Below are 24731 nucleotides of genomic sequence, written 5' to 3'. Positions count from 1 at the left end.
CTTAATATTTCGGCTACAGGAGTCTGTAAAATTTGTTCTTTGTAAATTCAACACTATGTGTTATTTATGTAACGCGCAGACATATTTTGCATAATTCTACTTAGATAGTGTTAGTTGATATATGGTTAAATAAAGTTGGTAACTCATAAACAGATATATGTATTTCGTGACTTGTTGATCCTTCCTTATAAAGTAGTATTTGTATGTGTTCGGTGAAACATTATACAAGAACTTTAACTGTGAAAAGAATCACGTGACGCATTTAGTAACATCCTTTCTCGTGCTCCTCCCAGCAGCTGGTAGGCTTTTTTGAGGGGATATTATGCATGTTTATTTTGGCCATGGCCTACCATTTCGAAGAAGATACTTTTTTTAAAGGTCAATACTAGCTTTAAATATGAATTTATTTGACCAGTTTTTGTAAAAACAGAGGTGCAGGAACACGGTAACGGGGTTTACTTATATCCAGGATAATTCGTTGCCATAAGATCTGTTGTTGTTTTGGGTCAAAGTTCTGATGTAGATAAGATCTTCGTGAACATGTTTGGAAAACTGGTTTTCCCTTCGATTTACATAATGAGTCTTGCCAATCTCGTGACTGATGGAGGGAATATGTTTTTCTTGAAGAGTTTTGTTTCGACCTTGTGATTTGAGAATTCATAACCAGAAAGAATGGTCGGAGATGATGATGAGTTGAGCCTGAGGTGTGTATATTTTCCTGCGTATGTATTCTGTACTTTTCATTCAAAATATGCAATATTAATAAGGTTAATTGTGTAAAGTTATGTGTGTGTCTAAAAGTAAAACAAATAAATAAATATCGCAGATTTCAATTAATCATCATTTCTTATTATAAGCTTTCTCTGTAGTTTTAATTTTGTTACTCTATACAAGGAATGCCCTTGCGTAAGAAAAACGATATGCACGAGTATATAAATTATAACCAATGCTGTTCTTTTTATTCTACAAATTAAGCTTCTACATTACTGATGTAATTTATTTAGCAAGAAATTTTTTTTTCTTTATCCACATCCTTATATTTAAGTTAAAACTTAAAACAAAGTAATACAAATGGGGAAGTTGTTATCCATATCAAGTTATCATGTACTACAATTTTAAGCTGTATCATCTCTCAAGAGCCCAGCTAGGTGATGGGACATGGTTAACCAACAAAGCTTTAATTTAGGTAAATTGCTTTAGAAGGAGAATGTGAAAAGTTGGTTAATAAACAAAATTATACCAGCACTTATTGTTATTATCTCTTAAAGTTTTGGTTTCCTTTCTCATATATTGATTTTATTTTGTTTTAGGGAAGGGCTTCTGTTTGGCATGGGAGATCCATTATTAGATATTTTAGCCCACACAGATGAAGCATTTCTTAAGAAGTAAGGATAAACTAAAATTACTCTAATTTTCACTAAAATAAAAAGCCATCACAGTATTAGCTTGATGGTGATGGTAGATGTTAAAAATATAAAGTATGTCTTAACATTTAATGTTAAAACTATTTCTTACCAGTTTTATAACAGAGGATGCAGTAAGAACAAAGTATGATGTCATTTTCTTTAACAAGGAAGAATATTTCACATAATGAGTTTACATTGCTTTATATATTCAATCAGTAGAACTTTAGAAACCATAAACTCTTCTACATTTTACTTGAACATCTTCTGAAAACTTAGTATCTGTTTCTGCTTTGTAATATTAGGTTAATCAAAATAAAGTGAACATAAAAGTGGTCCTTTTACCAATAAATATTCAATTTTTCTATTGCTCCATAAGCCATAATGAAGAGATTTAACTATTAAAGTTTCATCATTATTTTTAAAGTTGAAAGTTTTCTTTCACAACAAGCATTGATAGTCTAGTTTTGTTTATTTAAACTAAAAAGAGGACAATTTTTGTTAGTTGTAATTTTACGAAATTATTTGGTTTGTTTTTGTTACTTAAAGTAAAAAAATAATTTGTAGGTCTAGAATTTATTTTATTTTAAAAAGAATTTGACTACTGTAGAAAAACCATTGTATTTCAACCTTTAAAACTGTTTTTAATTTTCAGATATAATTTAAATCCCAATGATGCTATTCGTGCAGATGAAAGACACATATCCATGTGAGATTCTTTCTTATTGTTGAACATCTCTACAGAATATCAACTTTACATAGGTTGAATTTATAAATTTATCATGAATATCATTTATGTAACAAAATCTTATTGTTGAGAATTAATTTAAAATGTTATCTTTTGAGTGTATAAAAATTGCACTTATAAATTCATTGCAAATATTAGTTTGTTATGAACTTATTAAAACCTGTTTACAATATTTGTTGTGTTTTGTACATGTGATTGAAGTCATAGTTTCTGTGAATATTGGTTAAGATATAAACTCATTCAAATATTTTTAATCTTACACAAGCCATTTCATAAATAATTATTTGTTTATTACAGGAAACTTGCAAAAATTAATTCTAATATAAATAAATGCTCAGTTTTTCTTAAAAGTAAAGTACTGATTAAAACTATGTCAGTTGTGGCTCTGAACTATTTTTTCAAAGCACGTGATCAAGCCAGAGAATTAAGAATGATTTATTTTCCTGAGGAAAAACTGACAGGTGTGCCTTCTTCTGACAAATTTTCATAATGCATACTTTGTTATTATTATTTTTATGAAACCAGTTGATTCTCAGAGAGCTCTATTTTTTTATTTTACAATATTATTTGAATTATAGAATTGTATATATATTTATATATTCCTTATTAGTTGCTTCAAATATATGTAGTAAAAACAGATAAGCTGGTTCATTTTTTAAGGATAAATAAATTTCATGTGACTGAATTTTGGAACTTATTTTTAATGATCAGTGTTACTGTGAATTACACATTATAGATTATTTAAATTATATTGAGACATACCTAATCATAAACAATTCTTAATTATTAACAAAGTATACACATTATATGTGACTCATATCATTCACAAATATGCTTTTAATGGAGTTTAATGACTTCAAAATGCAATTTTTTTTTTCAGATACCAGGAAATGGTCACCAAATATCAGGTTCAGTTCATCCCAGGGGGAGCAACACAAAATACAATGCGTGTGGCACAGGTACCATTGTTAAGGTGGTTATTTATAACTTACATAATATAACAGAAAGTTGTTTTTTTTATGTATTATGGGAAGTTACTTATGAGCAAATAAACATCTAACAGAGTTGTTTTAAGTTCTTCTTGTAATTAATAGATGTTGAACAATGTTTTATTTGTACAAACCATATTTTTAAATATATAGTAATTCTTTGAAAAACCAATTTCAAAATAAATATCAGTTTCTCATACTATGAATTTATTTTCTGTAATTAGTGGATACTTCAGAAACCTTATATTACCACTTTCCTTGGATGTATTGGAAATGACAAATTTGGGAAGATCCTCACAGAAAAGGCAAAAGAAGTTGGAGTAAATGTTCATTTCCAAATTAGTGACTTAGAAGCAACAGGAACATGTGCTGTAATTGTCACTGCGAAAGGATCAAACAGGTTTGATTGTTCATATACGTGACTGCTAATTAAGCTCAGTATCTTTGTTGTATTTAGTGGAGTTAGTTTACATTTTGTACTTACACACTAAAACCAAAATGAAAATTCAAAAAACTGAATTATCAGGCCATAGGAAGCAGTCAGGCCATGGCTTGACCACTTTCTTTTTCATGGCATGTATAGCTACAACTTATGTATTAAAACTTGCTTCTTTTAATTCAATACATTATGTTGTGTGTATGGCAGTTTTTTTAGGTAAAATACTTCAAAATTTAATCACATAGTATTAGATTTTCAAAACTTTTCTAAGGGGCATGCTAGTAGTGTGCTTTTCACACTTTGTTTAGCTGTGGAAATGGTCTAACCACTCAAAAATTGCTTCCTATTACAATGGTTATGATGAAAAAAAATAGAGGATTAGATTTTTTATTGACTTTAGAAAATTATTAATGTTTTGGCAATTAGATTATTTTAAGGTTACAGTAATTATGTTATTTTAAAATTCTAGTTATTATATATATTCCAACATTGCTGTCAAGTAACTTATTAGTCAGGTGGTGTCTGTTGTATTTGTAATTCAATTGTTTTAAAGAGTTTAGTGATAATATGATATATAAGACTAGCAATTAATTTTTATAATGCTACTAGTGAAGTGATTTTTAATGTTTTAATAATTAGATTATTCCTGAAGTTTTATTAATTGTATTATATCAAAGACTGTAATCATTATTGTTTGTTTTGGATATTAGCACAAGGGCTATTTGCACAAGCCACCAGGGTGAAATTTTGCACGTACTCACCATGTAACTACTAAATTTAAAGTATCATTTAGCTCAATTTCAGACCATTCAAAATTGTAATATGTAACACTGAGTTATCGAGATTAGGTAACAACTTTACAATATATATAAATATGAATTAGTGGATATATAATCTAATTGTAGCACATTAGAAAGTATTTGAATTGAAAAACAAGGCCTACTTATGACCTTCAGCTAATAGAGATGGACAAATGAAAAAGAAAGACAGTTTCTGTACTTGTATTTAGATAATTACATGCAAAATCTTAGGGATTTGTATGTGTGTGTGTGTGTAGGGGGGGGGGCAAAAAGCAGTATTCCCAGATCTGATAGTGTTTTGTTTGTTTTTAAATTTTGCGCAAAGCTACACAAGGGCTATCTGTGCTAGCCATCCCTAATTTAGCAGTGTAAGACTAGAGGGAAGGCAGGTAGTCATCACCACCCACCACCAACTCTTGGGCTACTTTTATACCAACGAATAGTGGGATTGACCATCACATTATAACACCCCCACAGCTGAAAGGGCAAGCATGTTTGGTGGGACTGGGATTCGAACCCAGTGACACGCAGATTGTGAGTTGAGTGCCCTAACCACCTGGCAATCTGATAGTGATAATTAAGTATTTAGTAGCACTAGTAATCTGATAGAATCTATCATTTTTTTGTAATAAGCTTTTTTTTGTTTAACATAATTTCAATTAGTCTATACCTGAAAATTCTAGCATTAAGATAATATATATATATATAAACTGCTTCTAAAGCAATATATAACCAAACAATAATATCATGGTTGAACAAACTGTACATTACAGGTCTCTGTGTACAACACTTGGAGCTTGTAAAATGTTCACTAATGCCCATTTGGAAAAGCCTGAAAATAGAGCTCTGATGGAAAAGGCTAAATATTTTTACATTTCAGTAAGTTTGATTGATATCAGCGAGTGTTATTTATTCAACTACACCTATTACGAAGACAGTTGATTATTGAGTGAAGTTTGATTGATAATGATGATAAGAAATAAGCAGTGTGGTATATATTTTTATAAATATATCTATGATGATTATTAAATCATTTGTTATGTGATACTGCTTTTATTAACATAGTCATGCCATGATATAGGCTGTTGACTTAAATGTTATTGGGTTTCAGCAAAGTGTTAACATATTAGAATCTTAACTCATTTTGAAGCAGGTTTCAGTAAACACTTTTAGGTGAACATATATTAAACTAAAGTACACAGTAGTAGAGTAACAGATAAAACTTCTATTCAGCTGTCAAATTTTGATTTTCACTTTAAAAGAATATAATGCTTTCAAGAAATTCCACCAATAGTTCCACAAATCATCCAAAGGTTACTTTTTTAATAATCTTTTTGATATTTGTAGGCTTTCCTCTGTCAGTGATATATCTTAGAAAAAAATACCTTTTGCATGATAATTTTGTTCCCTTCATATAGCTAGAATAATCAAATTATAAAAATAGAATTATGTGATAAACTTTTAAACACTGTGCTTTTGGAATTTCTCTATACAGTGTTCATTATTAGATGCAAATAATATACACTTAATAATGAACATCATACTATTTACCCAATCCATTGATAGTTCTAAATGCTGTACATTGTTGTTTTGAAATACCAGGTTATTTGTGTTCTTCTGTTTCAAAGTTTAATTTTTTGTTGTCTTTTTACAGGGTTTTTTCCTTACTTCTGCTTTGGATTCTTTTTTAGAGGTGGGAAAACATGCAAATCTCTACAACAAAATTTTTGCCATAAATCTTGCTGCTCCATTCATATGTCACTCCTTCAAAGAACCTTTGATGAAAGTTCTACCATTTGTAGACATATTATTTGCAAATGAAATGGTAGGTGTAAAAATATATAACAGAGAAAATTGGAAAGTATATTTCTACAACAAAATTGTTTAAAGATAACTTTAAAAAACATAGTCTAGATGCTACTTTTACATTGCCACGATACTGATGAATAACTTTGTTTCGCTTAATTTTTTTTTTTATATAAACATTCAATGTAAAAATGACTTCAAAAACAATTTTTTTAGCTAAGAATGGAAGTTTAAATTTTATGGTTACCTATTTAGTTGCATCTGTAGAAAAAAACATGAGAAAGATATATTGCTTTTTGTTTCTACAAGACTTATAAAGATTTTTTATTCCTTTTAATAGTTCATGAACTTAGTTTCATATAACAAGGAGCATTATCTGCAACACAGAGAATTGAAGAACTAGGTTTGAAGAATTGTTCTCTTCCAAAAACAAACGAAATCCACGACTCATTGTAATCATACAAGGACGTGACTAGAACTGGGCAATATAATTAATTACCTGTGAGCAGTGATTACATTGATTAGTGTCTCATAAATTAATTGATTAATCAAAATTATGATTAATACAAAAAATAACCAACTAACTGAAATTTGTGTTTCCAATTACCCAAATAATTGAAATACTGTCATTATGTTTGTCTGTTTTTAATCACAAAACTACATAATGGGAGGTGTCTCGTGATTTGAGGTTCACTTGTTCGATTTCCATTGCCACTAAACTTACATGCACTGTCTTTGTTATTGTACAGCTACTAAAGCTATCTGACACTAACTAATTTTGAATTGATGACTAGAGGGAAGACAACTGACATCATCCACTACAAATAAGCAGGTGTTGATCTATGGGAGATTTTTTTTTTGAGAAATTAAAAACTGTAGATTTAGGGGTTAACTCTACTCAATTTTTTCAGAAATTAATAAAAACACAGCCAAGTGTTGTTACACTACTATATTGTATCAAAACAAAAGATTAGATGTTAGTGCTTTTATCCAATTGATTACCATAAAAGTTTTTCTGAAATTAAAACAACTGGAGTCTTCAGCAATCCAGTTAAGGCTGTAGCCATCAGCCAAATATTTTTAAGCTGATACAACAATATGGACATCAATTAAATGCTGCCATGGTAACTTTTCTTGCCTTGGCTTTTTCCAGACACTAACAATGTGTCTGAACTTCAGAGATTTGTTTTTGCTAAAGTTAGTATGATTTAGCACAACTGCAATTCTTATACATAGACTTGTTACAGAATCAATTTTTTATTGTTTTGAAGTTTAAATTCTCATGAGAATGGTATTTTCTATTTTGTAGATGTCTAAAATAAGTGAAAATGCAAGCAGTATTACTGTACAAGTAACAACTTTTTAAAGAAAATTTGTTTGCCAATGCTGTAATCTTCTTTTCTTAAATATGAGTATTTATAATAATAACTATTTAATATAAATTTAAAAATTTGGAATTTTTTTAACAGTTTCTATTTTCATATCAATCACATTGCTGATCGAAATAAAGATATATACATAAGCTTAGAAGTTGCTGGATTATAACCTGACTGAGCTAATCCTTTACAGAATATATGAACATTGTTTTACGTTAATTTAGAACTATACGGTCAATACCGATTAACCCAAAATACTATATTATTACAGTGGAAGTCTTCTTTTATGTGAAACATACTGAAAATTTGGTTACAGAATTACAAAGCTTTTAGAAATTAACAAGTATCATACCATCATTCTGAAAATTCAGCTATTATGGAGAAGTTAAATACTGTATTTCTTGTTAACACAATAATACTATATTATTTGGATAGACTTTCTAGAATTATTTTTAATTATTCTTCAATGGTTTTCAAAATTTGTAAGATAAAGTTATAGCTATCAAAAGTTTTATTTTACAAGATACGTTTATGTTATTATAATTTTTGTTATGTTTTGCTTCAGATTTAGGCTACCACAAGAATATAAAAAAATACTAATGTGTTTACTTTGACTAAGTACTCATTTACCTAATAAATAAAATAAGTTATAGTTATTAATTTTTATTGTTGATTACAAAGCATTTGTTTAATTGTATAGTTAAATACAACACTTAAGGCTCCATCATTGTCATAAACATGTAAAACAATACTGAACTGTCTGGAATAACAAGTATGAAAATCTGTAACAGTACTGATACAATGAGTTACTGTTAATGATTACATATACATGTTACAGATGTTTCTTCCAATTTCACCAAAGGTTAATGTTAAGTGAATAAATCTTTCATTGTTTATAAATATTACGAAATGCAGTTACATCGCATTTATGATACATTTTAATGTACAAAATTTATGAAAAGAAAAAGTAACTTAATTATAAATTATTGTACCTTAAATCTGGCTTTTCATATTTTTTTGCCACTTCATAAAGTTTTTAAGACAAATTTTACAGTCACTTTTAATGTTAATTCTAACTTTATTTCAACAATTTTAACACAAAAGTTTTGTAAAATTGATATCTTGTCATTTTCTAATATTTAATTAGTGCAATTCATGAAGAAAGAACAGTTTATATTTTCATTTCTGCCTGTAAAAAAAAAAAAACCACTTGCTGATTTGGTTAAGAATTTTTCTGCCTATCCCAAATATAACATGAGCTAAGGTAAGCTTATACAAGTTAGAGATGGGTTTAATGAGTAACATAAAAACTTTATTACAAGTTTAACTCCGTAATAAATGTACAATATATGTAGAAGGTTTTGTCATCATCAGGTACAAATAGTTTACTAAGACACATCACTGGAGATTGCTTAAGACTTAATAAAGGTATCTTGTTGATGCTTAGTTATTTGTTTAAAGTTACCAAGTTTTACTTTTTAATATATATATACTATGGTTTTATTGAGTTGCAATCAAGTTTACTGTTTTAATATGGTAGTTCATGACAAAATATTCTGATGACTCAAATCTTTATTGAATATTATTTTTATGTTTAACCTATTCAAACATACATAAATAAGTTAGTTAACTGATTACTTAATTATTTTAATTGCAGTCAGGCTATGTTTTAAATAAAAATGTTTATTACCTTTATTAATGAGTAAACATCTTTTCATTATTTACTTATCAATTTATTTGATCTACAGAAGATAAGTATGGGATTGCTGCATATTTTAAAAACAAACATAATGATGACCAAAATATAGTGTTTAGTTGACATTAGCAATTTGTTCACCAAGTACAAAATGTCTAGGTTATTTGGCAAAATATTTTTTGAACAATAAATACATTTTTCACAAAATGCACAAATGCTAACCTTCACAAGAGGTCTTTCATAGGATATCAAGGATAATTCAAAAATTACTTAAAAACAAAACAAACAGTGAATGAAGATAGAAAGATTAATCCCATGTTAGAATAATGCAGTGGTTTAAAAGGTTATTAAGTTAGCACACAGCCATTTATTTTTCCTTTTAGGAGGAGGGGGAGTTGTAGGAACATGCATTAATCAAATGTATTTGAATGAGCCCAATGGTTAGTCAATTAGCAAAATACCAGTAATTACCCAGGTCTAGACCTGACCTTGTAATTGTTTTGTCAAACAACTTAGTTATAAAAATATGTCCAGTGATTTGTTCTCCCCAAAAATAAACTAGTAATAAATATATTTATTAAAAAAATTCACTCTTTTGCCATGGTATTAAATCAGAGATGTCTTCTTTTAGGAGACGAAAGCATTTGCTGAAGAACAAAATTTTGAGGTAACCATGAATTATTCTTTTAGATATCCTTTAAAATGTTTTCAGAACAGTAAAATTGAAAAGCTTTTATTTATTGTGTTTCTGATGGCGTAGCTTTAAGTGTACCTTGCCAATTGCTTTTTATGAAAACATATGAACTTAACTTGTAAATTTTGAAAGTTTGCACAATAACTTACATTGATATAGTTATATTTATGCTTGACATCATGTGACGAATGTTTGGTGTTAAATGTGTTTCATTCATTTAACCATGTATTCAAAATGCGATTGAAAGTGCAAAATCACAAAACTGGGGATATTTTTCTACACTGAGATGAAAATAAAATAAAAATTAACCTTTCAATGTAATCTTATAAAAGCATAAGTGATATGCAAATGAGATTAATTTCAGGTTTTATATACACACCATTTATTTATATCATAGAGTGGAATTGAATTTTAACTTGTTCACAAATGCAAATTTTAAACATTCCAAAATCATTAATTAGTGTACATAAAGAAATTTTTTTCATACAAATAAGCAGACTTAACAAAATAGTCTGTCTTAGTTTACCATATGACAAAATATCTGAAAGTGAACTTTTAATGACAAGATTATTTTGAATTAGGGAAATAAAATTAGACCTATTCATTTTGTCATTGTGAGATTTGTTGTACTTAATTTAAGAAGTCAGATATACAAATTAAAATATATCCCATATATTTTCCAAGTTTCAACATATATGAAGACTAGGATATGTACCATATACATTAGACATTCATACTTTTGTATTTGTAAAAAATTAGAACATTGACTGTTTTTAGAATTAAATCAATTGTGCTTAATTTGAAACTTAACAGTGGTTTTGAATAGTTTTATTAACTATATTTTGTAAGGCAAACTAATGACCCATATTTTTAGATCAATTTCTGTAGGAATTTTAAGAGTTAAATATTTTTAAATGATGAATACTTAAAAAAAAAAGAATCAAATTTCATAATTATCATGTCATATGAAAAATGTGATTTTTTCTCATGCTTAATGAATATTTATTAGCCTAAATTCTTATAGACTGAATCACTGGAAGAAATAGGTTTGAAGATTTGTTCTCTTCCAAAAGCAAACAATAATCCAAGACTAACTGTAATCACACAAGGACCTGACCCTGTAATAGTTGTCAACAGTGAGTTTTGTAACATATAGATATTTTTTTCTTTCTGTCTATATTGTTGAATATTATTGTAATTATTAAGCAAATAATTTCACTATTCAAAACTGCACAAAAGTACAGCTTTGTAAAAATATACTATAATTTTTGAAAGACCTTTTTCATTTTTTCTGTATGAAAGATTATGCAGCTCAATTGTTTATTAATTTATTGTTTTCTAATAGCAAGTAAGCAAAACACGTGGTTTAATGAAAATTCATACTATCTGAAAGCTTTTACAAGAATAGTTATATATATTTCCACTTGGGTTTAACCTGTAATCTTGGTATCATGAATTTTCTACTGTACATTTTTCCATCAACAAGGCCAGACTTACATAAAAGTATGCAATACCTTCAGCTTGTACATGCTCTGAAACTAAAAATGTCAATGCAGCTTAAATATATGTTAATAAGCTAAGGTATGTTGATTATAAAAAGATGGACATGTGCACAATGTAGCTTAGCTCAGCCCTCCATTGTTGTTAGGAATTTCTTAACTTAAACATTGAAAGGTAGCTATATGTGATCTTTTTTAATTTTTTGTATGAATTTATGTTTTATGCTTTGTGGTACTTGTTTTATAGATATCTACACATTTCACATTATACTCTTAAGTCTCTTAAACATGGCTTTAACATTCTGAAAAGCATACCTTTTATCTCAGAAATATATAAGAAGAAATCATTCCTTCTACCTGGTCAGTCTCTTTGTAATTTTGAAGCTGATTTTGTCAAATGTTTGTGATCAAGAAAAACGTTGCATAATTTCAATGATATACTTGCAGAAAGTAAAGTCACAAAATATCCAGTAAATCAACTGAAAAATGAAGACATTGTTGACACAAATGGAGCAGGAGATGCATTTGTTGGCGGTAAGTCTTTCAGTCAGCTTAATTCTGAATGATTATCAATGAAATACATCAGAGAAAAATTATTTTTTTTACAAATATTTTGCCTTAATATTCACAACATTAATAATGACTTATTGGAAAGGGTTCAGATGAGATCTAATAGGATAATTATGGGATAGGCTGTTAAAGTTTTATTAATGTACCCCTTTTTTTTTCCATATCAAGAGGTGACCTTATTAAAGTCTATAGATGATCTGGGGACTTGATAAGATAAAGGCATCTAAGTTCTTTGTGTATATTCTGAAGACAGTATGACACAAGTTTAAGAGTTGGAAAAGATAGGGTAGCCACTGGTTAAGACAGATACATTTTTCTAAAAGGATGATTGGCTTATAGAATGCATTGCAATTGGAAGTACTGTAGGCAAGCAATTTAAAAGAGCTTTAAAAAGGAATTGATAATTTCCTGGAAAAGAAAATTTGGATGTGCAGGAAAAACCTAGAAAACACCAAATGATGCACAGTATAAATGTAATTCATTTTAATTAAATAATGGATTTCTTTTTTAGAGTAGAGGCATTTAAAAAAAAAATGTATGTTTCATTCCTCCAAAAACATATTTAAGCCACATGTGGATATACAAAACAAATTGCTAATTTACTGTAGAATTCTAATAAATAAAATTTAAAAGTAAATAAGGTTTGAAATAAACTGCCATGTTTATAAATAAACAACTTTCCTGGTGTCATGTTTATTTTTAGATACACAAGAACAAAAAAAAAAAAACACGTTTTTATAGTTCATTGCTTACATGAATCTCGAAACTGCTAAACTTTGGAAAGTTTCTTTATGGTGGTTTAAAATTCCAAACTCACATGTGGTTAATATTACACTAATATTAATGGCAGTGAAAGTGTTAAGAAGAGTAACCTACTAAAATGTTATTTGGCATCATGCAACAATTAAAAATTCATTGCTTACATTATCATATACTGTGTATGTGAAAATTAATAAACAGGTGACAAAAGATAGTGTTGTATATCAGATTCTGTTGTGAGTACTATAAAGTACGGTATGTACAGGGATCTGTTCATTGGTTGGAATGTTTTTAAATATCTTTAAAGTAGTTTTTTTATGATTTTTAAGCCTGGCCTGTTTGCACAATATGTAGTTGTTTATAAGTTTTATTAATGTAAAATTTATAATTCTAGGATTTCTTGCACAGTATCTTAAAGGAAAGTCGATTGAAGTTTGTGTGAGATGTGGAATCTTTGCAGCAAGTGAGATTTTAAAACAGCCAGGCTGTCAACTTCCAGAACATGTTATATTTCCTGAAGAGTTCAAATCATAAATTTGAGATTTATAATTTAAAGAAACAAATGGAAATAATTTGTTATATTTCATTCTTTAAATCAAGCCATATTGTCTGCAAGTATTTAAACTGGTGTGAGAAAACTGAAACAATTATGGTTAAACACCTGAATCAGGGAACTAATACTCACTGCCTCTTCTTATAATGTTATAATGTGTAGTTATATTTTGTATTTGTGGTTTACCTAGGAGTGTAAAGTCTATGGTAAACTATCGTATTAACTGAAAGAGTGGAGAGTTGTCTACTTAATTCTTTAACAATTTAACTTACCTGAGGGTTTGTATTTGCTGTTTTTTTATTTTAAAATAAATTTAATAACAATTGTGTTTAAGGGATGCGATATAAATATATATAAATCACCAATAGCCAATGAAGTGACCTTATTGAAAAAAAAAAAGGGTTTAGAAGTAACTCATGTGTTTGTATTTTTAGGAAAATATTTAGAAATTTGTTATTTTTATAATTTGTCTCTGAATATACACAAATATTCCACAAATTACCATTACTAGAAAATTAATAAGTCCTATGCATAGTGAGTTTTAATAAAATGTTTACTTATCATGTTGCCCTCAAATTTTTAAGAGCATAAGTAAAATTCTTAAATAAATTCAAGAATGTTAGTATGTATGTAACCATCACATAGGGTTTTGTGCAGTTCTTAAGATATTGTGATGACTTTTAAAAGTATGTTAGCAGAACCCAGTAATCATATTAGTAATGGTAACCCATGGTCTGAAATGAAATTGTTTCTGATGGTTGGTCTTCATGCTTATATCTGTTCTCATTCACATCATATTATTCAATGGTCAGGAAATGTTTTCTTAGAAACTACTAGTTATGTAAATGTGTAACACGTGTAGTATCACAAAAAACATTTACTGTACTGGAAAATGGTCACTGAGAATTACACTACAGTACTGAACATCTTCCATACATAATTAGATGTAGACAATGAAGACTTATATGTATAGGTGAAAGTTATCAACTGAATGGTTACAGGGCTTCTACTGAAATATATGTTCCAATTTTCTCTATCATCACTGACTCTAAAGAACACACATTTGAAGGTTTTCAAGTCATAGAGTATGAAGGCTAAACAGTTTATTTGCTAGACTTATGGAAAGAGAAGACTACTGGGTCAAAATGCTAATTATAATTTATTCCTTTGATCTTAGTAATTAAGTTAAAAGTAAAGATAGTGTCCTAAAGTGCAAGTTTATTGTTTATCAGTTCAATTTTAAATTTGATTTTGAAAAACTTTGAATTTAAAATATGATTAAACGTTTTATAGTTAATTGTTGTTTTTTTCCCTTTCATTAAATTAGAAAATTTACACAGTGGTCGGAAATTACCATTTTAAAAATTTTTGTATTATCCAGAAAATGTAAACACTAGTGCAACCTAAAATTACTTTTCTTTTTTAAAGAGCTCTCAACATAGATATGCTATTTATAACTGTGGAGTTATGGATGAGGGAAAACTAAAATGTTTTTATGGTTAGTAGCCTAAAAGTTTGCATTTAGAAAAATAATAATAATAATACTCGTGTTTTATACGTTTTTTTTTCTCTTCCTGCTAACAGTCACATATTGAGCAAAAACACACCCACATTATGGATATTAAAGTCAGGATGAATAATTCTGTTATTATGATTTTTGGAAATTTGGTAACCTGGTAATCATAATGATGTAAGAACATAATACCTAAGGCAAGGTTGAACAGTGCTATTATATGGTGTTAGTTGCTAATGGTTACTCATGGTCTTTTATTAACAATATTGGGAGTAACATTCTACTGATTATTCATTGCTTTCATAGTTTGATTTGTAGCTGTCACATACCACCATGGTCACTCAACATAGAGAGGATAATCAATCAGTGTGTGCTATCCACTGCACTTTGCTAAATTGATACAGATTTTAGTTGTAGCATCTACAGAAACTATTACTGTTGACACATGGTAATAACCACAGTCAAAGTCATTGAATGGATATATATGAGCACAAAATGACACTGATCATGACAGTGGATGTTTCAGTCAGGAAATATGTGACTGTATGGTCCAGAGCTATATGAAGAGATGGGCATTTAGCATTTGAATTGGTTAGTGGTAAAAAGTGAGCATGAAATATATAAGGATGCACTTGTCTGGTGAACCAGTAACAGTGGAGATCGTAACATAACAAGACCCTGACAAACTCCTCAAATGTCATCACAAAATTGGAGACAGGTGTTTTGTAAAGAATGTGGGTAAAACCTTCAAAAGACTTGAAGGCTAATCTGATACCAACCTGTATCTAGGTCACAGAAAAATACTAATAAAAATGGAGCACCAAGCTAGTAAGGCATAGCCCTTGGGAAACTTGCTAAGATCTCCAAGTGATGTTATCATTGTAATAAATAGCACTGATTTTACAATCCAATATTATAAGCTCACTTGTGCTCATTATGTGACTTTGCTTACAGGGAAGAAAACAATCTATAAAACTTACACAAGAATATTAGTATATTTTTCTAAATTAAAACTTTACCTGTTACTTCCCTATCTCAAATGTTCCCAAGGAGAGCTTTTAATAAAAATAAAGAAAATAATTTCAAGTTGCACCAATATTTCACTTTTCTAACAAAATCAATGTTTTAATCTTACAACTTAGAGAAAAAAAAATGAGTTATGAAAACTGATCCACATTTTGAATTTTTGAAAACTACATTAAAATTGAACTGGTAAATAATACACAGCCACCGCAGCTTACATTTTTCAAATAACCCAATTTTTTAACAAGCTTTTACGCACTAACCCTGTAGTCAAAAATGAAATCATAAAACTAAAAGGGTTGAAACACAGGAAAATCCTTGAAGTTTATCAAACTAATGGTATCAGTTTTATATGTTACCATGCAATGTTTACTGATTAAAACTTACCTTCATTTAATCCAATTTAAATACAGGTGCCATTAAGTTTGACGAACAATATAGACTAGCTGTTAGAATAGTGTAACATATTATCAGTGTAGAACAATAAACAGAAATATAATTCTTACCTTTAAACTGTTAAATGATCCAAACCCATTCATGTTTGTATTATTATTAAAAATGTATAAATTTTTCCTTTTCATTCCTCAATTTTGTCATCAGCAAGTTCAAATTGATCCACGTAGTTCATTTGAAATTAGCATAGATTATTACTGTTGCAAAAGCAATTGACGTTTACAAGGATAAGGTGCACAGTACAGAGAAGAAAATGGTCCATAATTTTCATTAGTTTTTTTTTGTACACATAGTATATTATTTGTTTTTTCTTTTTGTTGTGAAGTACAATGCTACATAATGTGCTATCTGCTGTGCCCACCATGGGAATTAAAACCTGATTTTTAGCACCATAAGCTCTTAGACTTAATGTTGAGCCACTAGAGTATATAATAAATATGAATCAACTTCCAAATTTTTATTGTTAATGTAACTTTTTATTATTTTCATTTGTGCATTTTAATAAAGTAGTAGTTTTGTTTTTTTGTAAATATTTTTATTGTGATCCATACTTCTCATGGATCTCAGCAGTGTCATTGAGCATGTGCAACCATAAGTGCACTACTTGAAAAGAAGACTAATAAACGATCAAATTAATATCCACAGACATTTTCTGATAAATGGTTGGGTCAATTTTGACAAGATATGCACCTCGGAATACTGAAAACCACCATTTTACTTAAGTAATTAAATTAATAAGTACAAACAGATAGTGCATTTTTAATAAAAATTCTTCATAGTCATTTTCACTGATATTTGACAATTAAAATATGCTAACCTTTCACCAATGATGTAATGTCACAAGCTAGTAAATGACCAGTAATGAATTATTCCCATAATTGTTTACACCTGTATTATATTACAAGTTGATACTTGCTACTCATCATCAGTTAAACTTAAAACAATAATGATTAATGAGCTTAAAGATAAGGAACAAGGTTTACCTTATATTGTTATAATTCCAGTTATTGACACAAGTAAAGAAAAAAAAACAATGCTTAAATTACATTTATAAATTATAGCTAGAGACATCTGTGTACAACAATTATTATCCAACAATTAGACACCCACTTGTTTGCTGTTTTTAGAATAGGATCACTGGCAGCAGAATCCTTAATTATACTAATGATGATTTGTGGCTACTAATGAGCATAATTTCTGAAATGTACTGAAGTTGATGAAATCACAGAAAACAAGTAATTCATCAATCACCGAATAAAACTTATTGGTCAGTTCTAACTCAAAATCAGAGGTGTATAAAAAAAAAAATATTTTGTCTCACATAAGTTATTACCCAATAAGCTCTTAGTTAGGCTGTTAGGAAAATTCAAATCTTTGTATTAAGGAACTACATCCATCAATTAATAAATAGATCAGTTGTTCAATATATTTAAACTAGTTAATATTCTTTCATGTTTATTTTGTATTCATTGTTTTATCTATTATAATGTTTTTTACACTATATTCATAGTACCACCAAGTGTTCATTATCCTAATTATTGGATATTTAAACCAAGTACAAGCCTCAGAGTCCATTAATTTGGGTAATTGTCACATAGATGAATGAAACATTATACAAATAAAATATTATTTTACTCCACTGTAGCAGTTGGTCTTTTAATGTCAGTGTCTTAGAAACAAAAAAACTAATACAAGTTAGAATTCAGGAACATAATACACAAACAATACTCAGTAATCAATTTATCTACAATAGCCAATAGAGAAAAGTTAAGATGGAATTATATTCATATAACATACCACACATGGGTTAAAACAAGCTCTCATCCACCTAACCGATAATGCTCCCAGACGACCAAAGATTTAGAAGGAGCAATGGAGACAAGCTAGACACGAGTTAAAAGGCACACCTCCATTTTGTTCCTTGCAATACTGTTAATTGAGTGAAGAAAGTTGTCTATGATCTCAGTTCAACTGTTGGTATCTTAGGGATGTGCCTACTACAGAGACTTTTGCTCATGAAATAGGTGAACTGCAGTTCAACAGCAAAAACTATCCATCATCAACCAGTTCTGGCCCAAGAACAGTAAGTTGCACACATATATGTTGAAAAGGAGGTAGTGACACCAATTAATGTACAGATGAAATTCTGTAGTGTTCTATGACTCCAGTCTATTGCATTATAATCATTTACTGTGGTGATGCTTTTTTCTGTCTGGAAAGCAGGCCAGATTTGCTTCAAACATTTCTCTTTCCAAGTTGTACTGTTGATAATCTGGTACTATGGGCATTTTGCTTTTCAGCTCACAACTAGACTGACCATTCACATGATAATGGAGGCAGAAGTAATGTCAACAAGCTAAATAGCTGTGAAGAAATACACATTTTTAGAGCACCCGAGATCTGTAGTTGAGAATTGTGCTAATTTGCAAATATACTGAACTGGAAGCAGACACAACCTAAGTGAAGTGCTAAAGTTTTTTGTGCTTGTAGGACAGATGGATCAATTGGGTCAGACAACCATCACAAACCATTGCACAGATGCAGATGACTTGCATTTGGTAAAACAAATGAGGCACAGGCTTCCTTGCAGCACTATTAGATAATATAATTAGTGGGGAAATAAAATTTTTGAGAGTGCTTAGTTGTCTTCAGAATGAAGGAAGGAAATTCAAAGTTCTGTAGTAATTTTAGATGCATAAACTTGGTAATATGCATTGATGTTCTGAAAGATTCCCATTTGTTAAATACATTAGATCTGGCTCACGGTGACTGATAAAGATCTCAATGATTCAGTACTTTAGGCCTTTATGTTTGGCAACTAAGACTGGGAGTGGACATAAAACTGTTTTTTTCTGTCATATAATTTGGCCTGTGTTGGTCACTTTTGAGCAACTAACGTAACTGAAATCATGAAAGTGTATATTTAAGTGGTCCCAGATGTTGTGAGGGTTGCACTGCAGAGCTAAGTGCTGGTCCCAGCCTATGACAAAGAAAGAACTCCAGATTCTTTGCATCATGTTACATATGATTTGTGACCAACTTCTTAAGATAGCTGCACAGCTTTCTTACTGCACTGATTTATATTTCAGATGAACTGATGCTGTTCCACAGGCATTCCTGTCACAAGAATACATCTTTGTGAGGGTGCTAATATTTGCTTATTCTTCAAATTACTGACCATTTATCTTGGATACAGACACTAGTGATAGTGGATTAAAGTTGAAGTTTTTATTTGGGCCCTCTTCTCCATCATGTAGGACATTAAAAAGATTTACCACCTAAAAAAAAAATCCATATTTTCTTTATATATATAAAATAAGCATTAAGAAGTTTTTAGCAAAATCCATTGTTAATCTCAGTCATAACAGATAATGCCTGTGGTAATAGCTCCTAATTGTGTTGGCGATATCCCATCTACCAGACAAAATCCAAATGTTGATGTTGAGCTAGCCAGCAAGCATGGAAAATCAATTAAAGATATGGAGTTGAGTACTTACACCCACAACGTCTCAACTCCTACTGCCTTTCACTGTGATTGATGCTCTGTGAGTACAGCATCCTACAATTCTTGCACCAGGCCTGCACTGACAGTACTATGCTGAAATAGGTGGATCAGAACTAACAGAATACTCTTTCTATATGCAATACTTTTTACTAGATATGTACATGCTATGAATGGATTTTTTCACAACCATTTTCCTTGCTGGTCCAAACACCATACATGTTCTCTACAAAAAAACATGCTCAATGTAGGAGACAAATGTTATCTTCAGCCAGTTCTGGAAAGTCTAAAGATGCATCACTTGTTTCCATCATTTTCCATAATAACTTTATTTGAGCTAATCATTGAGTTAGTTTGAGAGGCAGTTTGGAGACTGAAAGAATTTGTTCTTCTACAGTAGTCATTTGTATTTTGCACAAGATTAGGATAAGAGTTGGAAAGGGTACTAACAATTCACACAACCACCTACAAAAGGAATATGTTAGTTAGTGAAGACCATATCAAGTCACTTCTATTGCATGTTGTAGCCACTGACTACCTTGACTACTCAATGTACTTTACTAAACAAACTTATTAGGTTGTATTCTTCAGTTATGTTTTGGCTGAATCCTTGAGGGAGGAAACATGACATCTGTTTGAATCCAAGGTCATGCATAAACTCGAGCACATCTCTAAAATCACAACATCATGTTTTTGCATCTGACTTTGGATGTCTTCAACATCCTTTTCTTTATACATCATAAAGAATTGCAACATCATGATTTGAACCAAGTTTCTACAGAAACAGACAGCTAGTGGCATCCAAAGATTAAGTCTATAAATACCATATAAAAATTAAACCAAAATGTTTTTCACCTAATGACTGTACAGTGTTAACTGCAAAATACATATAACAGATAATTCATACATTTTCCCCCCTTTCACGTAGGCACATTTCCCACTTTATATAAAATTTTTAGTACTTTATCTAGCATAAAAAAGTAATACAGATTTATATATAAATTAAAAATCCTTTGTGAGTAAGCATCCTATAATTTATTTGATAAAGAATTTAGTATTTTAATTCAGAAAATTGCATAACACCTGAACTATTTATTCACAGTGCTAGGATATGGAGTAGAAGTTTGGCTTACATGAACTTTTCCTGTAATACAGTTATTGTAATAATACTCATTAACAGCTCTTTTATCAAGTTCTTCACTAGGAAGTTTTCTTCAGTAGGTAAAAGATACCTAGGAACAAGCATACTCTTTCAAGATTTTCATGGCAATACTATTTCTAAATTAATTTGCATATTGAATCAAGTAATATCTACATTTGAGGTCAAAACTAGAAAAAAGTTAGTAGCATTGTAATGACACTTAGATTGGTTAAATAGTTAAAAAATTTATATTCTGAGTCACTTCCCGATTCTTATTTATTGAAAAAATAGTATAAACTATCTAGACATTTTCCATAGAATCCAGGTACTAAACATTCTTGGGATGTTTGAACATCAATGAAACTGTGAATGGTTCAATCAGCTGGATGTAACTAACAATGTTTTAATTACAAAAATTAAATTTGTTTACTAAACCTTAATTAACAGACATTGTAAACTGATTTCTGTTACTATAGTTGCATCTCACAAGCCATTCCTTTAATGTATATTTATATTAAATTTTATAGGTTTAAAATGTTGAGATATAATTTATCCAATTAAAGAATCAGATGAGAAGTTCTGCTTTGCTACCTCTGATTATGAATATTTACTGAAGAAAGTTTATAAGTAGTGAAAATAAACTGTTGAAAGTGCACAATGTGATTTCAAAAAGAATCCACAAACCTCCCAGCACAATATGATAGAAAAGTAGGGCTATTTCCTTCATAAATTAGGACAAAATAGACACAAGTTGACAGATCACACAAGTTTTATTTTACCAAAGTAAGATTATAGCAAATTTTAGCTGAATGCACTCTGTACTATTGATTTCAATGCAATGCAAATTTTTTTGCAATATTTTTATTCTTGTAATAAATTACTCTTGGTTTTCATACACAGTGTTTATTCTGCTGTGTATTAATAAAGAATATGCACAGTATTGTTCTGTTCTATTAAATTGACCTTATCTTTGATACATACAAGTATTAATCCTCAAACCTTTCTGCACTGAAGCTCAAGAGCTTCTATATAATTCATGTTTTTGAGAAACAGCCCTTCAGGTTTAACCTTCCCTTAAGTATTAGTAAGGTTATCTTGTATTGTTTGCCTCAATGGTCTCTAAGCAGTGATTACAGTCAGTACATATATACTCCTCTCATCCTCCTATGTAGTTTTGTATTATTTCACTGGTCTTTAAGCAATGCCTACAACCAGCATATTAAGTACTTTCCACTTTTATCAAGTACTATTTCCTTGATCTCAAGTAAGTACTTACAGTTACAACTGCACATTAAGTATTTCCCTTCTTAACTGATGTTGTGTGGTATTGTTTTACTCATCTACAAATAATGACAAGTCACCATATTAGGCATTCCTCTAGTGGTATACTATTATTAGGATTAGAATGTGTGTGTTTATAGTTTAATGTAACTTATTGTAAGCAAGTGTTGTGATAAATCTTTTTTTTGTTTAAAGTAAACATGGTTGATGAAAATTTTGTAGGACAAATATTATTCATATTTATTACACTTAATGTGATACAATTTTGTATTTAAAATTAAGTATGACATTAAGTAACGTAAGGAGACATCATGAGATTACTGTTGAACTAAATGATAGGTCTGTTTTCGTGGTTAGTAACATACATGATTATCAAGTCTAATTATTAACATATATCTAATTTTTTTAGATAATTAGATACTAATTACTTACTAGTTTTTATCCTATGTTTCAACTGCTAATCTGCAGCTATCTTCAGGGAAGTCCTGAGAAGGACCATTTTCTGGAGTGGCAGTGGCCAGAATTCAATCCTAGGTCTTCTCGATGGAAGTCTGGTGTGTTATCAACTTGACTGTAGTTTCCCAATTGGAGCTTGAATAAATTAAGTACATGAATGTTTTTGAAAGGGTATCCAAGTTTTGTTGACTTCTTTTATGCTAGGGTGATCTTTATCACTTAGAAGTCTTAGGTGGATGTAGAAGGCTTTTTCCTTTCTTTTTCTCATGTGTGATTCATATTCAACTATTTTAGTGTTATTCTAGTTCTTTATATGGTCTTCATCTTTGGCAGATAGACTATTGCAGGTAGATTGGTATTACGAAATCTTGTATGACTATATATTGGTCTTTTTGTTTCTCCAATATATTGGATCCCATATTCACAAGGATGCCGTAAATGGAGTTTTTCCTCTCCACAGGATGCTTAGATGGTTTGTTGTGTACTAATCATGGTCATATTATAATGTGGCTTCTGAATACTCTTCTGACTTAATGTTATTTACTTATTTTCTACGTTTTCAGAGACCTCTGATATGAATATCACGCCTACACAAAATATTATCAAATTTTTACAAGGAAATGCAATATTAACAATAAAAATATTAACAAAAATAATAGTGGCTATTATCGCTTTCTTGTAATTGTAGAGGTAAACAGGAAGGCTTAGTATTATACCCATTTCTATGTGAAGATTTTTTATTAAAAGTTATTTTACACATTTAGTCACCCGTTATTTAGTGAAGTTTAATCCATAGAATGCCAGTTCCACTAGGTAAACATGGAATCATGTAGATTTTGAAGCATTTCTTGTTGCTTGGCTTTGCTCTTCTGAAAGGAATAAATTAACTTTATTCAGACATATTTAGATTTACCCATTATTATAAAAACCAAATAAAATTGCATAATAAATTATTTTAGTGCATTATTGTGAATTTTATAATATTCCTCAGCCATGGATCACAAAAACTAATCTCAATAGGTGCAGACACTTTAGAGAGAGAAAAAGTATGGGGCCTGTCAGAGAGCTACAGCATGGTTCAAGAAGCAAACGCTTTTGGATACTTATGGGTAATTAACATTTATGAAGGTTAAAAAAAAAAAAGCCTCCTCCTACATTTTTATTAATTCAACTAACAAGAAGAAAATATTGTTGAGCATAATGATTTATTTTTAAAATTAATGTTAATAATCAGTGTTATGAACAATAATAATAAAAGCAATTTTACTTTCAGAAACTAGGCATAAAGCATTTCCTTAAAGATAAAGCTAGAAGTAAAAACACTAGAAAATCAGCAGCTATCTTCGAAGGAATAATTCCATTTGTTCCTATCATTCTGTCATTTCTAATTCTCCAGTAACTTGAAATCCCTCTCATCATAAGTGATATATAAGCTATAATTTTCACTCTAATAACTCTAATTTTCTTATCTGGTGCTCCAGATAAGCTTTTGGTTTCATTAAAAAAATGAAAATTCAATGTTGATAACTTGCATATTTTCAGGTTTTAGTGATTTTTTTTTTGTCATCAAACACCTGACATTTTGGCACTGTGTTGTTGTGTTTACTAAGTGCTTGCTCTTTGTATTTCTGTACTAGTAACCCTCTCCACACGGGTCACAGGTCAAAGGCCATGTCATCACGTTTGTTGACTCGCATTCAAAATTTTATTGAACTACTACTTCATGAATTTATGTCAGTAAGTTTGGTATCAAACTGTAGATTATAATTCATATTTTAGTATTATACATTACTCAATATCTTAATTTAAAAGTAAATATAAAAAAAACACTTAAACATCGATTTTTGTGCATCAAGTGGTATACTGAATGAAGCACTGATTCAAATTAGATATTTGTAATGTCAAAATATTACATCTATAGTTTCATACGAATTAGGAACTCAAATTACCGATATTGACAAGCTGGAATGTAAAATAAAAACCTCTTATCTTTTCTATTTACCAAGATATTGCTCGTGTAATAAATCAAA

General features: G+C 29.6%; 2 protein-coding genes across 6 annotated transcripts in view; one reads left to right on the top strand and one right to left on the bottom strand.

The window, feature by feature from the left end:
- Nucleotides 1–251: 251 nt before the first annotated feature.
- Nucleotides 252–13688, top strand: LOC106467305 (adenosine kinase 2-like). 4 transcript variants are annotated; one of them, XM_013927645.2, is made up of 11 exons: nucleotides 252–722; nucleotides 1311–1385; nucleotides 2059–2112; nucleotides 3032–3110; nucleotides 3365–3540; nucleotides 5153–5258; nucleotides 6034–6204; nucleotides 9889–9924; nucleotides 10976–11087; nucleotides 11898–11984; nucleotides 13174–13688. In XM_013927645.2, the coding sequence occupies exons 1-11, from the start codon at nucleotides 673–675 to the stop codon at nucleotides 13311–13313; spliced, it is 1086 nt and encodes a 361-aa protein (XP_013783099.2). In that variant the 5' UTR covers nucleotides 252–672; the 3' UTR covers nucleotides 13314–13688. The 4 variants fall into 4 exon arrangements, with proteins under 4 accessions (XP_013783099.2, XP_013783098.1, XP_022251171.1 ...); XM_013927644.2 differs by having other exon boundaries at nucleotides 258–704; XM_022395463.1 differs by lacking the exons at nucleotides 252–722; nucleotides 1311–1385 and having other exon boundaries at nucleotides 2085–2165.
- Nucleotides 13689–21715: 8027 nt separating this feature from the next.
- Nucleotides 21716–24731, bottom strand: part of LOC106467304 (E3 ubiquitin-protein ligase RNF181-like) — a 14468-nt gene continuing 11452 nt past the window's right edge. The window contains exon 6 of one of the 2 annotated variants that reach the window (XM_013927643.2): nucleotides 21716–23570. In XM_013927643.2, the coding sequence (XP_013783097.1) occupies nucleotides 23511–23570 (60 nt within the window). In that variant the 3' untranslated portion in view covers nucleotides 21716–23510. The remainder of the gene's footprint in view (nucleotides 23571–24731) is intronic. The other variant, XM_022395460.1, reaches the window with a different exon arrangement.

The sequence above is a fragment of the Limulus polyphemus genome, unplaced genomic scaffold (assembly GCF_000517525.1).
Source record: "Limulus polyphemus unplaced genomic scaffold, Limulus_polyphemus-2.1.2 Scaffold2561, whole genome shotgun sequence".
Taxonomy (NCBI): Eukaryota; Metazoa; Arthropoda; class Merostomata; order Xiphosura; family Limulidae; genus Limulus; species Limulus polyphemus.
Note: the sequence above shows the minus strand (reverse complement) of the source record. Positions and strands in the feature narration are given on the sequence as shown.

Excerpts from the sequence above, each read along its gene's own strand:
- LOC106467305 (XM_013927645.2), top strand. The coding sequence starts at position 673 with ATGGTCGGAGATGATGATGAGTTGAGCCTGAGGTGTGTATATTTTCCT. Across the intron at positions 9,925-10,975 it reads CTGAAGAACAAAATTTTGAG|ACTGAATCACTGGAAGAAAT; the intron begins GTAACCATGAAT and ends AAATTCTTATAG. Across the intron at positions 11,985-13,173 it reads AGGAGATGCATTTGTTGGCG|GATTTCTTGCACAGTATCTT; the intron begins GTAAGTCTTTCA and ends TTATAATTCTAG.